Source organism: Paroedura picta, chromosome 7 (assembly GCF_049243985.1).
Source record: "Paroedura picta isolate Pp20150507F chromosome 7, Ppicta_v3.0, whole genome shotgun sequence".
NCBI lineage: Eukaryota > Metazoa > Chordata > Lepidosauria > Squamata > Gekkonidae > Paroedura > Paroedura picta.
Window position 1 is genome coordinate 99,982,954 of NC_135375.1, and position 15,938 is coordinate 99,998,891.

The 15,938-nt window shown below is 45.2% G+C and overlaps 1 protein-coding gene across 2 annotated transcripts in view; it reads left to right on the forward strand.

Annotated features, from left to right (window-relative positions):
• TNKS (tankyrase) overlaps nt 1-15,938 on the forward strand; it is a 98,635-nt gene that overhangs the window by 38,975 nt on the left and 43,722 nt on the right. For both annotated transcript variants that reach the window (XM_077345677.1, XM_077345675.1), the window contains exons 6-8: nt 10,084-10,178; nt 12,822-12,888; nt 15,416-15,602. In XM_077345677.1, the coding sequence (XP_077201792.1) occupies nt 10,084-10,178; nt 12,822-12,888; nt 15,416-15,602 (349 nt within the window). The remainder of the gene's footprint in view (nt 1-10,083; nt 10,179-12,821; nt 12,889-15,415; nt 15,603-15,938) is intronic.

The window sequence follows — 15,938 nt, forward strand, 5'->3', positions numbered from 1 at the left end:
CTGGAGCCCCCACATTGACACCAGATACTGGAGATCAGAGCAGGTTTTCACCATGAAGAGGAGAGGATTATTACTTTTACCCCATGTGCTATATCTGGTATTAGTAAAAAATTAAATAATGTCATGTTTTATGTAGTTTTTCATGTTGCCAAGGCTCTTCTGTTGCATCCCTCCTCTGCTATGAGTACTGCCATATGCACTTTGGTATGGTTTCTAGAGCTAGGAGGTACCCCATGAAGAAATGTACAACTACTTCCTGTAGGGTTTTGTTTTTTTGCAACTTTATGCTGGGTGACCTTGAGCAGATCACAGTTCTCTTAGAGTTCTCTCAGCCCCACCTTCCTCACCTTGTCTGTTGTGAGGAGAGAAAGGGAAAGGTGCTTTTAAGCCATATTGTATAGTGAAAAGGAGGGTATAAAAAAACCCCAAGTTTTTCTTCTTCTTTAGTTGAAAAGGCTGCACAATAAAAGCTTTGTTCCCTGGGGCTCATGGGAAATAAGGGCTGCTGTATCTTCCAAACCTGGCTGCTGCCTGTTTTGCTCTGCTGTCTGCTCACTGCTACTAGGATGAGTCCTGATGGCCAGCAGGAGAAGCCATGCAAAATGGGTTGCAGTGTAGTCTGAGTTGTGGGGATGGCCACCTCCTGCTTTGTGGTGCTGGCTACTTCTGGCTAGCAGGCCCACCCTGAGGGTAGCAAGAGGGCAGCAGCATTAAACAGGCTATGCCTGAGTCCCATCCAGGACTCAACAACACACCCACTGCTTTCTGGGCTCTGCTGCTGCTGTCTGAGCAGCAGGCCCCAGGCAGGCCAGTTAACTGAGTGCCAAATAGTAGAGCTCTTGCTGTACCTGGTGTGTCATAGAGTCTGTAACTGTACCTAAGACTATAATAGAGTCAAAGTAATGTTTCTTTCCGGAAATATCACTGATTGATGACTGAAGATGCTCTGCGGTCAAAAGTTTTTGCAGGCAGAACAATAATTCCCAGGTCCTGACAAATAATTAAGCTTTTGTTGTTTTCATATTTTTAGAAATCCATTTTTACACTTGTTGTAAGAGGCCCCCATGACCTTAGTAGCTGGCACTGAATTTAATTACAAACATGTAGGATAGTATCTGTGCTTAAATTTGAAATGTCAAATGATTAAATATATTGGCAGTAAGTATGCGCATATGTCGATCGAAGATAAAAATACTGAAAGTTAATACTACAAGATTGGAAACAGCACACTTAATTAAACAAAATGATGTGATTCTTCTGCCCAGGGGAAGTTTACTGTGATCCATTTGGCTCAACAATATGGGGGGGAAGGGGAATCATGCCAACTCTCAGTAAAGTTTAATATTTTTAAATACCCTTTGCAGAACTGTGTACCAATAAATGGATTGCACAACATACTGCAGGGAGGTGGCTCTATGCAAGATGCCTCCTTCCAGCTTAAGTGGTTTTTCCTCCAGTGGAAGTCACTTAAGTTGGAGGTAGGCTCCTTAGACTGGAGGAGAGCTTTCAAACTTGAGCTGCCGTTCTCATTTGCTAACACTGGATGGAGAATCTGCCTCATCTTACTCCCCACTGTGAGGATGGGGACAACCCAAAGCAATTTACTTCATTCTCCTCTCCTCAGTTCTACCCTCACGGCAATCCCATGAGGTGTGGGGTAGGCTAAGAGTTTGCAAGTAGCCCAGGGCTTCCACGGTGGAGTGGGAATTCGAACATGAGACTGTTGTAGTCTGACACTTTAACTACAGCACCACGCTGGCTCTTATGGTATACTATAGAAATTGCCCTGTCCTGTGCCTCTAGTCAGAATCGCTTTAGGCTGATGAAGGGAGGCCATGCATTTGAAGTTTCCTTTCCACAAGTGGGCTAGGAGGGAAAAGCAGAAAATTGCAGGAGGGGAGGAAAATTGAATTATATGCAGTACTCCCCCCCCCCCCACCAAATCTAAATATGTCAATGCTTTTAACAAGATAAAACATATCGTAGATAATTTGGCATGTTATATTCTACTGCTTGGTACGCTTGTGAAAAATGTAAAAGAATATAGTTTTCTAAAAGTAACAAGTGTACTGAATACCAAAGAGTTGCACGATGTTGTACCCTGTGCTACCTTAGCACCTACATGTTGGAAGCTGTTCTCAACTTTTTTTCATTGGGGAACCCTGAAACATTCTTCCAGGCTTTGAGTAACCCCAGAAGTGGTGCAATCATGCAGAATGCAGTTGGGAATCATACCTGTGAATACGCCCACCCAGGCCCCCTCTCCTTCCCACCCACTCCAGGCCCATCATTGGCCATTTTGGGCCATCAAGAAACCTCAGGGTTTCATGAAACCCTGATTGAGAAAAAGCCTTGGTAGGGGGTAATAAAAATTGAAGAGGGAAAACACACAGTGTAGTAAACATATCATTGGACTCTAATATTACTATCAGCATATTTAGATGCCAGGCTAACCTTTATAACATAGAACTCTTCAGTAGTGTATAATTTTACACTTTAGGGCAGATTAATTATGGGCAAAATCAGTCACATTCAATCACAGCATGTTTTTAAGGATACAGCTCTCTATATTATACACATGGTCTACCATCTAATACTGCATGGTGGCTTGCATAGATCTTTCTTTGAGTGAGTCAAGCATTGCACTGAAAAAGACTCTTCTAGCACTCCCCTAAAGGGTGATGGTAGAAATGTCTTTTTCCAAATTTTCCTGTCCCCACCCCACCCTCTGGCGATTGGCCGACTGTCCTTGAGATGGTGTAACCTCCTCACCACCACCCCCTTTATGGGGAAAGGTGGGATTTTCTAGAGGGATATTGCAAGGTCTTCTGGGCTTGTTTCAACTACTCTAAGTAATGTAAAGTGTATTTTTGGCACAATGCTGGAATTTGGAGGATAAAAACAGCTTGAAATGCCAATTAACATCCTTTTCACGCTGTGCATACTTAACAAGAAAGTCCCGCCACCTATATGGAAACTCAGAGAGAGATGAGCCACAATCATTCCAGAGCAAAAAACCCACTCTTGTTTGTGCATATGTGCATGAGTCGCCTGAACAGAGTGCATCTTCCTTCTCACGGGGAGAGCCTTGGAAGTACACCATTTTTCTTAACGATTGCTCAGCAGAGGGAACTGCTGAACAGTTTCATCTTCCTCCTATTGCCTTGTATCAATTGATGCAGTATGGAAATATTACTATCATGAGAAGTCTTCAAAAACCTATTTGCGGTTTTGCAAACGGAGATGGAGGAAGATGAGCAGGAACAAGGGGCTACTTCCTTTTTTGCTGTTGCGTTAGAGAAGCAGCATCGTTAGGTAGATGAGAGAGATAAATTCTGGTGCGTTTTCCTGAGAGCTCAAAGAGCACATCTGAGACCTATACTTGTGGGCTTGAGTACTCAGTCCATATTGATGATTTCAAGCCCTCCAATGGCACTAATAGGCACAAGGAGTCGTCCTTGTATTGCCCATAGTGGTGCCAGCCAATGGCAGTGGCTGGCAACCAGCAAATGGGGTGTGCGGGGGGAAGGATGCCACTGCGCCTGTAGTGCAACTTCTGTTGAATAACTGGAAATGTTATGCTGGCATGCTGTTAATGCAGCCTTCTAGGATTTGGACAAAACTCTGGTTTTGCCATAGAGTTGAGAAACCTCAAACGCTCTTTAGGCTTCGAGAAAACTTCCGCATCCCGGACAGAGCCCGCCCTAACTCCTCCCACAAAGCCCTTACGGCTTTATTTAGTCCGCGGCGCCTGTGGCGCCACGGGCTGTGTTAAGATACTCCCTAAGATTATGAGAATCAAGATGGTGGTAAAAATTCAAATGTCTAAAGCAGTTGAACTCTACCCCCAGCAGTTGGACCAGCACAACAGATTGTCAACAACTGGAGGTGGTGAAAAAAGAAAAATAAGAAGAACCAAGGAGTGGGTGGTTCAGTGGTTCCAAGAAGGTCTAATACCTAATCCTGGAACAGAGGTCGGAGGGGGAGAATCTCATTCCCCGGTATCAGCAACACCCGGCCTCAACCAAACGCCCGGCACAAGAGCTCCATCTTGCAGGCCCTGCAGAACCCAGAGAGTTCCGGCAGGGCCCACAGCTCTTCTGGGAGCTCATTCCACCAGGCAGGGGGCAGGACCGAAAATGCCCTGAGCTTGGTAGAGGCCAGACATGCTTCCCGGGGCCCCAGGACCATCAGCAAATACATACTCGCAGAGTGGAGTGCTTTCCCAGTCAGCAACAGTGAATACAACGCTAACAAGAAATATTTCAAAATTTTCCAAAAAATTGTATGTTTTTTTTTGGGGGGGGGAGGGTTATATAGTGGTGGCATGGATACCATTGAATTTTCAGAATCATTATGAACCCTTTGGTTAAAAAACAATGTTTAGAAATTTCATATCCTAAACATTTGGATAAAAGGTTTGCTTTTATTTGTTAGCAACTAAAATATATATTGTTAAGTTTGAGCCCACTCTTAACAGCTGTGTTCAGTAGAACCATCTAAACATAGTCCCCGTAGGTCTCTTCCCAAGTTCTCCCAGAGTGACGTGGGTGATATTTTGCATTCAGTTTAGGTCCTTTTGGTTTATTTCTGCTCAACAGCCAGATCCGCAAGGCTGCAGTGTCAGTGGCAGATTCTAAGAGTCTGTCATGAGCTGCCTATTTCTCTGGATCCCAGACTGCTTTTTCAGAGTGGGGGAAAGAGTGTTGTCTTCCCTGGGTCATTTGTGTGAGTTGTTTTATGTTTTGTCTTAAAGGGCCATAGCAGTTTTGTTTTGTTTTCAAGAGAGCAAGAATTTTAGTGAGGTGCTAACCAGGAGTATCAGTTAATCAATTCTAAAGTGCCTGAAACTGTTTCGAGTCTGCCATAGATTTTGTGCTTGCAGGTATTATGCAATTCCCAAATTGGAAAGCAATTTTCTGTGTATTGATGAAAGGCTGAGAGGTTTGGCCGTGGCCGTGATTGTTTGCCGATAAATGCAATTTTGTTTCAGGCAAACAGGAAGAGACTCCCATGAAGCATCCCAAAGATATTTGGAGAAATCATCTAACAGCTTAGTTCACTCGTTTTGGGGGGGGGGGGGAGTGGGTTTTGTTTTTTGCTTTTTTGAATTTCAAAAAACCTGTTCTGTAAGAGTTTGTGGGTCCCAGACGGTAAGAAGCAGGTTGGTTTGAATGACGAAGTTCAGAACTTTGCTTGCTGGTTACCTCATATTCACCTTCAAAAGAAGTAAGCTTAAAGTACATTGAGAGATCCACAGTTCTCAATTCAGGACAACAATACCAGACCCCTTTTAGCGTGAAGAATGCCTCAGTAGCCTCCCCTCCCCTCCTAAAACAGACCATAGACTATAAAACCCACACCTGGCTGCAGAATAAAATACCCTCCCCACCCCTGCTCAACAGAAGGCTTATAAGTGCCTGGGGTGGGGAATTAATAAGGAGCAACATGATGATTCTCTCACTGGCTCAGGGAGGAGGGGGAGATCTTGACTGCTCTGGCCTCAACCAAAGACCTGGTGGAAGAGCTCCATTTTACAGGCCCCGTGGAACTGTACAAGCTCCGTCAGGGCCTTCAGCTCTCTCAGGAGTTCATTCCACTAGATTGGGGCCAGGACCGAAAAGGATGGTTGAGGCCAGGCAAACCTCCCTTGGCCATTCTATGAGGTATTGTAAAAGCACTGGAGTGTTAATCTGGGAGTTGAAGGTCCCTCTTGATCCAACCAGACTGAACAGCAGATGGGGGAGAATGTTGCTGTCACAAGAGAACAGACTGTCGTGACCTCCACAGCGCCAGGAAGAAACGGCAGCTCCCAGAAGTTGCTCATGGCAGGTGGGAAAGTAGCCAAAGATTTGGCTGGCAGCTGTTCTTGTCGCTTTTGCAAGGAGAAAAGTTGATGAAGCTCTCCTCTGCCATCCATATTCTGTGCAGCTCCGCATTGCCTTTTAACACCGGCTTTGGTTGGTCATATTGGGCAGTATTAAATGGTCACGATCAGTGCCTTCAACGCTGCTTAATAATCCCATTTAGCAGCGAGATTCTGAGTGGTATTGTCCGGTGCTGAATCTGAATATTGGCTGCAGACATTTAATAATAGTTTGTGGTTGGAAAAGGCAGGGCATGTTCAGATGGATACCCTTTCCTCCCATGTAGGTCAAGCTTGGGAGTTGGGTCATGGGCGTGCCTATTGCCTTCCCTGCTTTCAGCATCACCCATCAAAGCTGATACCCGAACGGCATCCTGTTTTGTCTCAGTGCAGTAGCTTCCTGGCCTGTGATACCGACCTCGTTTTCTAGACAGGTTAATTCGTAAATTCAGGTCCTTAATGACTATAAGTCTAGCATTATGGAAAGTATAGTCAATGTATTCACATTCCCAGAGCCCCTTTGTAGTCATTAATAGTCAGTCTATTACTTGTTCCCCAATACACGCAATTTGTAAAGTTCATTAATAAGCATAAAAGCAGCATGAATCTGGTCTCCCAGCGTCCCCTGTTACAGCTGTGAACTTAACTCAGTAGGATGCTTTGCGAGTAGAACGTCTCCACCTCCGATTCAAAATGCACATTCCCAGTCACTAGCTTGGTGCCTGCAGTTGTAGCATCAGCTAGAGGTAAAGATGCGCTCTCTTTTCCCTCTGCCCCCCAGCCCTGTTCCTTTGGGATCATCGGACCATTTGCCAGCGACAAGACTCCATTTTAAAGGAGCCAGCAGGAGCTTGAGTCAGGAGAGTTGGCTAAAAATGGCCACTTGTTTGCTTCTCTTTCTCGGCAGCGATAAAACTTAGGCAGATGCTGCACGCAGATTTCCGGCTAGGTTTCCGAGCAGAGCAGTTGATTTTGATGGGACTTCTATGAGTCCAGAAAACCCAGTTAAACCCAGGCCATTGACACTCAACAGGCGATGTTGGAGCACAAATGGGAAGCCACAGAGCTAAATGCTTTTTCCTTCTATAAAGGTTTGTAGCACGGAAGACGGAAATCGCTAGTCAGGGACATGTTGGCCGTTGCCATTCTGTTTAGCCCATCTGTCTTGGCTTTTGTGGGGAGCTGCTTAGATGGCTTTTCAGGCTCAATGGCAGAGAGATAAGAAAAAGCATTGTGGTTCTTAACCATGTTATGAATTTTAGTTTGGATGGCTGTAGCTGCACAGGCCCTCAGACCATCCCGTTAAATGCTCCTTCACAGCCTGGTTCTGAAGAGTCCCATGCTCGCAGGGGCACGTACTCAGCAGAGAACGTACTTGCTGTCAGATGTAGCCGACAGGCCTTTCTTTCCAAAGACCAGGCTCTGAAAAGAGCAGAGGTCTATGTGACAACGTAGAACGAACTAAAAACTGTGGCTTGAGCCACTTCTGTTTTAAGATTCTGTTCAGCTTCGGCTTCAGTGACATGGCTCGGCAGGAAAATGCCACGACATGTAAGCAGACTCGGAGCCTCCCCCCCCCAAATCTCCATTGCACTTCACATGCATTTAAATGTCCTTGCTACCTCTGGCCTCCGCATACACTCAGCAGAGAGCTATTTTAGTCTCAGTGCCTGGAGCGTGCTACTTGCCGAGCGGGCAAAGATTTCCCGAGAATATAATGGCTGAGTGAAGGATTTTATGCCATGGATGGCCAAGAAGAGAGACGCTTGTCTCAGCTGCCGCTGCCACAAATTTCAGGCCTGTGTCTCTTGACTGCCCTGTAATTCTAACCTTGTCTGGAGTTCTCCCTCTCTAATTTTCTGTGTCTGGGACCATCCGGAGAGGGAGGAATGATCCTATTTTGGGGTAAGGTGTGGGTGCTTGAAAAGAAGAAGAAGAAACAAAAGCAAAATACTGCCTCTAGTGACACAGCAGGGATGGTTGGAACCTGTTGCGAGGTAAATGCATTGAAGTAGGTGGGGAGGTGTTAGAATCATAGAGATGTTAGAATCATGGATCGTCTAGTCCAACCCTCTGCACTATGCAGGACACTCACAACCCTATAGTTCATCCACTGTAACCTGTCACCCCTTAAGCCTTCACAGAAGGCTTGAGTGTGTTTGAAAGTGTGTCCTGAGGTCGCTTGCCCTGGTTGGCCTGGGCCATACCGGCCTCACCAAACTTTTATTGCCAGGGAATCAAAGGCAGCTTCAAGTTCCATGAGATGCTTACCTGGGCCAATGCAGCCATATCCTGAAAAGTTGGCTCTCTTCTCCCCACTTCTCCCCAAGCCATATTCCAAACTGCTTTTGAAACTTTGACCCCAGTGTGGGAGGCCTGTGGTTTGAGGAAGGGGCTGTCTATGAAGCCCTTTCCCACTTGGCAGAAGCAGCCTCTCTGTTCCTTGGATTCACAAGGACAAGTTTCATTCTTTGCTGCTTGCGTGTTCCCTCTCTTCTTAGCAGCTCAAAGCTTTAAATACATTTTTAAAAATGAACCCTCGTAGCACCCACATCGGTAGATATCCCGTCATTGCCATTTCCATGTTTTACACATGTTTTACAGAGCCCTCCTGGGCCAACAGGTCCTCTTGGAAGTCAATGCCATGAATTCTGTTTCTCTGGAAGGGGTGATTACTTAATAGCCTGTTTGTAACATACTTAAAAAAAAAACACCCAAAACAACTGCAGTGGACTTGTGATTGGACTCATAAGTTCTTAATGGGTATGTTCTAATAAGAATACAAGCCAGTAATGGTTGCTGCGCAAGACAGGGCTGTATGTAACTGCCTGTGAGCCATAGGAGAACAAAGTTCAAGTCCCTTGACATCTTTAAGACCAACTACATTTTATTCGTGAGCTTTTGTGGTGCACAGCAGGCTTCATCAGATGATAAAGTGGGAGTTACAAGGTTGCGTATATAAGTAAAGTGTGAGTCAGGGATTAGTACATAGCATGATGCAAATGTTTTCCGGGTACAAGGGTCTTAGAAGAAGAATTAGAGAAGAAGAATCAAAGCGCCTTTCCTCTCCCCACCACAGACAGCCTGAGAAGTAAGTGAGGCTGAGAGAGCCCTGCTATTACTGAAGAAGAAGAGTTGGTTCTTATATGCCGCTTTTCTCTACCCGAAGGAATCTCAAAGTGGCTTCCATTCACCTTCCCTTTCCTCTCCCCACAATAACCCTGTGAGGGAGGTGAGGCTGAGAGAGCCCTGCTGTTACTGCTCGGTCAAAACAGCTTTGTCAGGGCTGTGGCGAGCCCAAGATCACCCAGCTGGCTGCATGTGAAGGAGTGGGGAATCAAACCCGGCTCACCAGATTAGAAGTCCACACTCCTAACCACTACACCAAGCCGGTTTACAGAAATAATAAGCTAAGTTTATTACGTCATCATTTGTTTGGGTTCAACTCTAGGGGGAAAACAGTAAAGGAAATAAATGTGTCCAGATTAAGGATTAATGGACAGATAACATTCACAGTTGGCAGAACCTGAGAATAATTAAAAGAGAACCTGTCACTATGCTCCATTTGTCTCCATCCAAGCCACAGTTTTAGCTATCACTACTTATGGAACTCTGCACATGACCTGTCTTGCAAGACGTTGACATCACTGTTCCGATGTTCTTGAACTGTACCCCCCTCCTGTACTCAGCTCAGGCACCTCTTGGAGGATCTACATTGACTGCAAGCTAACAGAGCACGTTAGAGTACAGTAGCCTAGCAATTTGCGGGGGGGGGGGGGGGGTTGATTAGGAGCTGAGAACAGTGGCAGACTTAGTCTGCCTTCCCTCCCCCAGTAGCCGAGTGTATAGAACCTGCCCAGGTGAACCTGTCTGCTAGACTAGGGGTAGTCAACCTGTGGTCCTCCAGATGTCCATGGACTACAATTCCCATGGACTACAATTCCCATAAGCAAATGCTGGCAGGGGCTCATGGGAATTGTAGTCCATGGACATCTGGAGGACCACAGGTTGACTACCACTGTGCTAGATGGTCCCATCAATTAATCCTTGTGGGAAATCCATCCTGTAAGACCTTTATGATTGTTTCTCCCCATCATTTTTGCCAGCTGTACCTATGTCAAAGCTGTTTCTCAGCACAAAATCTTGTTTTGTCCATTGAGCAGTTCTCAGTGACCTTTCTCCATTGTTGACGTGTGTCTCTCTGTCTCTCTTTAAAGTCAACGCCCTTACATTTGGCCGCAGGCTACAATAGAGTCCGGATAGTTCAGCTTTTGCTTCAACATGGGGCGGACGTCCATGCAAAAGATAAAGGGTACGTATGGCTACCTAATGAATGTTCCGGCTTTCGTAGTAGATGTGGATCTGGGCCTATAGTCTGAATTCTCAAGTCTCTTCCCCCCCCCCCCCATTTCCCATTAGTATGACTTTAGTATGGCAGAAGAGCCTTATTTCTATAACTGGGGACAATATGAGTTGAATATAATTTTAAGTAAATTGTAATTATGCAAAATGTTCTTCAGAAATGTCTTCGGGAAAGGAATGCTCTGTAATTACTCGCTGGGTTAGGTAAAGCCCAGGTGCAGTTTTTTTAAAAATCTCATCATAAGATAGGTTCTACTGCATTTTCAAACCCTCGATGCTGATTAACGCTGTAGAAGTGGGAAGAAATCAGCATCACAAACATTGATGCGAGTTCATCTGCTTGAAGATTACATCTCGGAAAACAAAATGGAATTATCTAGCCCCGGGGGTGGCCAAACTTTGGCTCTCCAGATGACCATGGACTGCAAGTACCATGAGCCCCTGCCAGCTTGCCCAGTTGTCAGGGGCTCATGGTAATTGTAGCCCATGGACATTTGGAGAGCCACAGTTTGGCCACCTGTGAAGATCCTAGCCAGTGACTTAGTTGTAAACGCGTAAGTTAAGTGTTACCAGATTAAAAGTATGGAAGTGAAGCAGGCGTATCTATGCAGCCTATGAATATTGTGATGAATTTTCACAGTCCCTTTGTGCAGGTAGAGTATTACGCTGTCATTACCACATTGTTATTACTTGATAGTGTAGCCATTTGCAGACTGGAGAAACTGCAGTGCTCCTTGGAAGCTTACTGGGGGTTGCTCTGTGAGAAGGTCAATAATGGCAGATGGACTTCTGCAAGAGACAGCTTGTCCACCCCTGCTGTTCTTCCTCTACAGCGCGCAGAGGAGCGTTCAGTGTATTCTAGCGCATACTCCCCGGGAAATCAGGAACCCTTTTCAGATCGGCTTATTAAAGAACACATCTGCCATTGAATCTCAGGAGGATTTGGGGCCCTGTTTGAAAGGCTTGTTAAACTTCCCCATGGGCCAAGAACACTACCTAAAATGCAACGTTCCATGCCTCTGCCAAGGTGCAGCTTCTGGATGTTAACTGCTGAGGGCATCCGGGAGAGTGGGGGAAGATGTTAGAGCCGAGAGAGCGGCTGAACCCCTGAGGCGGTGCCACCATTGGAGAGAGCCATCACAAATGACGGTGGCATAGTAGCTCAATACGCAGCATACTGCAGACTGGAAGGAAGGATATTTTTACTCATCACCCCCCAGTCTTGCAAGAGCTGTAACCAGAGTAGCAGTGGTAGGTAGGCCTTCGGGACTGGCAAGAGGAGACTGGAATGTCTTCTTTACCAGGTCTCTCTGTATTGTTAACGTGGCACGTTTGTGTTGCATTTTGAGCTGTTTTGTATCCATATAAGCTGGGAAGATACATAGTTGCAGGTAGCGTTACGTAGCAGTGGGCAAGCTGTCTATAAGAGAAGCATGTCCACCATCAGCAAACATTTTATTCCAGAACCAAAAGAATCTTTGGACAATCCCTGGAATAAGTCACTGAGCTAGAAGGGATGTTCTTAAAGGCGCTACGGCTGTGGTCTAGAAAATCATGCCACTGAATGAGAATTGCTAGCAAAGCCTTTGACATGAACCCCTTACCCCTGGCGAGCCACTAAAAATAATTTGAAAATCAAGTTAACTGTGCATCCTTTTTAAAGATGATGTTCTTGCTGGGATTTGCCTGTATGTGCCTGTAAAAAGGATTTTTATATTGCGTCCAACTAGTATTTTTACATATTTCTTACATTATATAGTAAGCATTTTTTTTGGTAAATTTTCAGTTGGAACGAGACCATCTTGTATACAGAAACATGATCTTAAGTTTTAATGCAGACGCGAGAGCCATTAAATGTCCTTTTCCTCGCAAGTATGGTTTTAAAAATGTGTGTACTATGTTTATAGTCCACCTTTATCACTGAGACGCCAGGCAGATTACAACTAAAAACCATCCAGTAAGAACAATATCGTGTAAAGCTGCCGCAGAATCTGACAACACCGCACTAAAAGCTCCATATAATACAGACAGTAAAGCAGGAGTTACAAGGCTGGAGACTGTGACGCGGTGGAACATTATAACACATACAGCAAACGACGTCATAAAGCAGGATCGCAAAATTTAAGGAACAGGACCATAAACACTGCGTAATAATAATATTACATAGTGAATGCTGCCTTAAATTCCTCCATCATTAATTACAGTCTTATCCACTTTATAAAAATCAGAATACCCTCCTGAATGATTCAGTTTTACACATTCCGTGGAAAATAGACCTTTTAAAATTATTAATGTGAGTAAAAGTTAAAACCCACCTGCACATCCATGGTGGGTTTGATGTATTCGGTTAGGGAGCTCATAGTCCACCATTCAGCACAACAGTTCTCAAGATAGGGTACAATTCAAAGGCATCGGACATTGATGTCTGCGCATAGATTTCTGATGGGCAGTGAACGCGTGTCAGGTATTTCCTTTTTTGCTGCCTCCTGCGGCATTTCCATTTGTGCCCTTGGAAGCCACTTGTCTTATTACTGGCAATTAGATCACTGGGACAAAATATGCCTACCCATTCCCTTTCTTTTATATTTTGTAGTGGGCTCGTGCCCCTCCATAACGCGTGTTCTTATGGGCATTACGAAGTTACAGAGTTGCTGCTGAAGGTAAGTTTAATGTCAAAACTAATGTATTGCATGTTACATCCATGTTCAGCTTCATCCAAGCGATTCACGTATGGTCTGTTATGCTTAAGGGTTGCTGGCTCCGGGTTGGGAAATGCCTGGCGATTTTTGGAGGGGTTGAAGGGTGGAGTTTGTGGAGGGAAGAGTCTTCAGTGGGGCTTAATGGCAGAGTCCACCTTCCAAAGCAGCCATTTTCTCCAGGTGAACTGATCTCTGTTGCTTGGAGGTCAGTCATATTCCCAGGAGATCTCTAGCCACCCGGTTAGCAACCCAAGTAATCCTAATAATCCTTTTTTTAAAAAGCATGGCCAAGGACTTATGCGGAGTTGTTGATAAGAAGTGCCTGACCTTTTAGGGTCAGAAACAGATGTACTGGGGAAAAACAATGAGGGAAGAAGCAGGAATCAGAAGGACCAGAGTTCTTAGCAAAGTGTTCTTCTCTGTTAATCGAAATGGGGAGAAACAGTTCTGAGCTGCTTCACTGCAGATGTCAGACAGAGTTGTTTTCCACATGGGAACAGGCTTGTGTAGTAGTTGTTTTCCACATGGGAACAGGCTTGTGTAGTTTCCCTCTTGCTTTTGCGGCTGCTCCTATATCACAGCAGTAACAGGACCCCCTGCATTCTGCAGGGGGTTGGACTAGATGACCCTGTGGGTACCTTCCAACTCTATGATTCCAGGTGGCAGGCTTCCTTGGTAGTCCACCCCCATTTAATTTGTGATTTAATAGCACTGAAGCAACATGCTGCTGTGCCAAAAGATCCATAAGGTTCGCTGAATTCCTAGATTTCATTTTTTAAAGTATGTTTTTATCCCGCTGCTTCCATATAAGTCCACAAGAAAAGGGGCTCAATGACTTTTTTTAAGGGGGCGGGGAATGAAAGGTGAAAATACAGGAAATGAATGGATATTTTGGTACAGCAGAAAACAAAAACAAAAAATAAAAACGCTGCAGAAGGAAAAAGAAACGGTTACCATGGTGGAAATGGCTGCCACGTGGGCAGGATTTACAAGATCCACGCTTTTCTACCTGCCCAACAGCTGTCCAGACTTTGCTGGGGGCAAAGCAGATTTTGAGAAAAGTGGCTGAAAAGTAGAGGAAACCTTGGCAGGGTGCATGAATGTGGGGAAGGAGGCAAAACAACAACACTGACCATCAGGGTCACACCCGAGGCAAATAACCCAAATGTCAAAATCCAGGATGCTTTAGATATTTCTTTTCACTTAATCTGCTGAATGAGCTTCCTAAGGTTCACTTCAAAGCCCTGGTTCGAGGGTTGTACAGCCCAAAGCAGCCAGCGCTGGCCCTCCCACTGAGCCACGGTGCTGGCTCCTTCAGGCTGGAACGGCCACAGTGTTGGCCGAAGCGCTCAACCCTACCTGGTTCCTAACACTAAAACCCTTGGGGCCAGTCTGTTTGAAGGACCGCCTCCTCCCCTACTAGCCAGCAAAGATCTTTCCCACAAGCCCACTGTCAGAGGTGAGGCAGGCAGCAGCCAGAAGCAGGGACTTTTTCAGAAGTAGCACCTGACTTAGGGAATCCTTTTCCCCATGCAGTTTCCATTGCTCTTTCTCAGGCACCGGACCAGAACATTTCTGTCCACCCGGGCTTTTATTTAAAAGATTGGCCCTTAAACATCATTTTGTAATGTGCTTTCAGTCTGAAGGCTGTTGTTTTCAACTGCAGGACAAGCTAGGTTTTTATGCTCTGGCTGGGCGCTCAGTTTGGGATTTTAACTAGCAGCTTTTAATTCTTGTTGTTTTTCACTTGTGGGTATTTTGTGAGTGCTTTGTCCAGTTCTCCTGGAGAAGCAGGGAGTGAACAGGGGAAACGTTTTTCACTCTTGGGAACTGCCCATCCCAGAGGCCCCAAAGAATCACCCATGAAACTCATGACGGGCGTGTTGCCCGTGACACGGCATTAATTAACAAGCATTCTCACAGCAGCCCAGGAGCCAGTTTTGCTGAATCATTGGGACTGCTGCAGCCGGAGTTTATACTATCTTAACAGTTAATTAAAACGGGCAGAAATATCGATCCTGGTCCACACTTGTAAAGTAAGTTAGAATTATCTCCATATTGCAGGCATGGACAGATGCCGGAAGACTTGCTCAAGGCCACCCAGTGGGACTTTTTAATGGAGATGAGACTTGCACTGGAAACTTTTACCTGTCTTGCTATTCACCCCTCTGTTGCGCCAACCCGAACTGAAATAATTTGTTCTCACAAAGATAGTAATCTTGCCAATCTCTCTCCGTGCTGATTCCAGCCTTTCACTATGCACTTGTAGCAACGAACCCAGAATATATTCTTCCCATCGAGTGCTTTATTAAATGAAATTATTTTAATCGTGCGGTTAAAATATCCGTTCATTCCCGGAACCCCGTCTTAAGATTTCATTAGATGATAATGAAATTTTACTCTGTTGCACGCTGCACTTAATTGGGAAAGTGGCACTGCACAGTGAACATGTGAACTTTATTAATTCTTGCATTCTCTCCTCATTTAGCACGGAGCCTGTGTTAATGCGATGGATCTCTGGCAGTTCACTCCCTTACACGAAGCGGCTTCCAAGAACCGGGTGGAAGTTTGTTCTCTGCTGCTCAGCCATGGCGCAGATCCGACTTTGGTTAACTGTCATGGCAAGAGTGCCGTCGACATGGCCCCAACACCTGAACTCCGAGAGAGGCTCACCTGTAGGTATTCCTAGGGGAAGGTGTGCTGCTTTTCTGTGGAGTGTGTGTGCATGTGTGCAAGACGACCCAACATGATTGCCCATTCACTTTAATTTAAAACACACAGATTTTACCCTTATACCTGCAGAGGTATTTTTTTTAATTAAAGAGTTTCATTAATAAAGGATGGCAGTGTGAAGCAAATCTTGGAAAAGAGAAAGCGACAAAAAGGAAAAACACAAAAAGACAAAATACTATCATTAAAAGTACAATTTTCTGCATTATACCATAACTAGCAAGAACGCCCATTCCAACCTGGAATACAATGGGGGCTAGGACCCAGGGAGCACTGGGAGG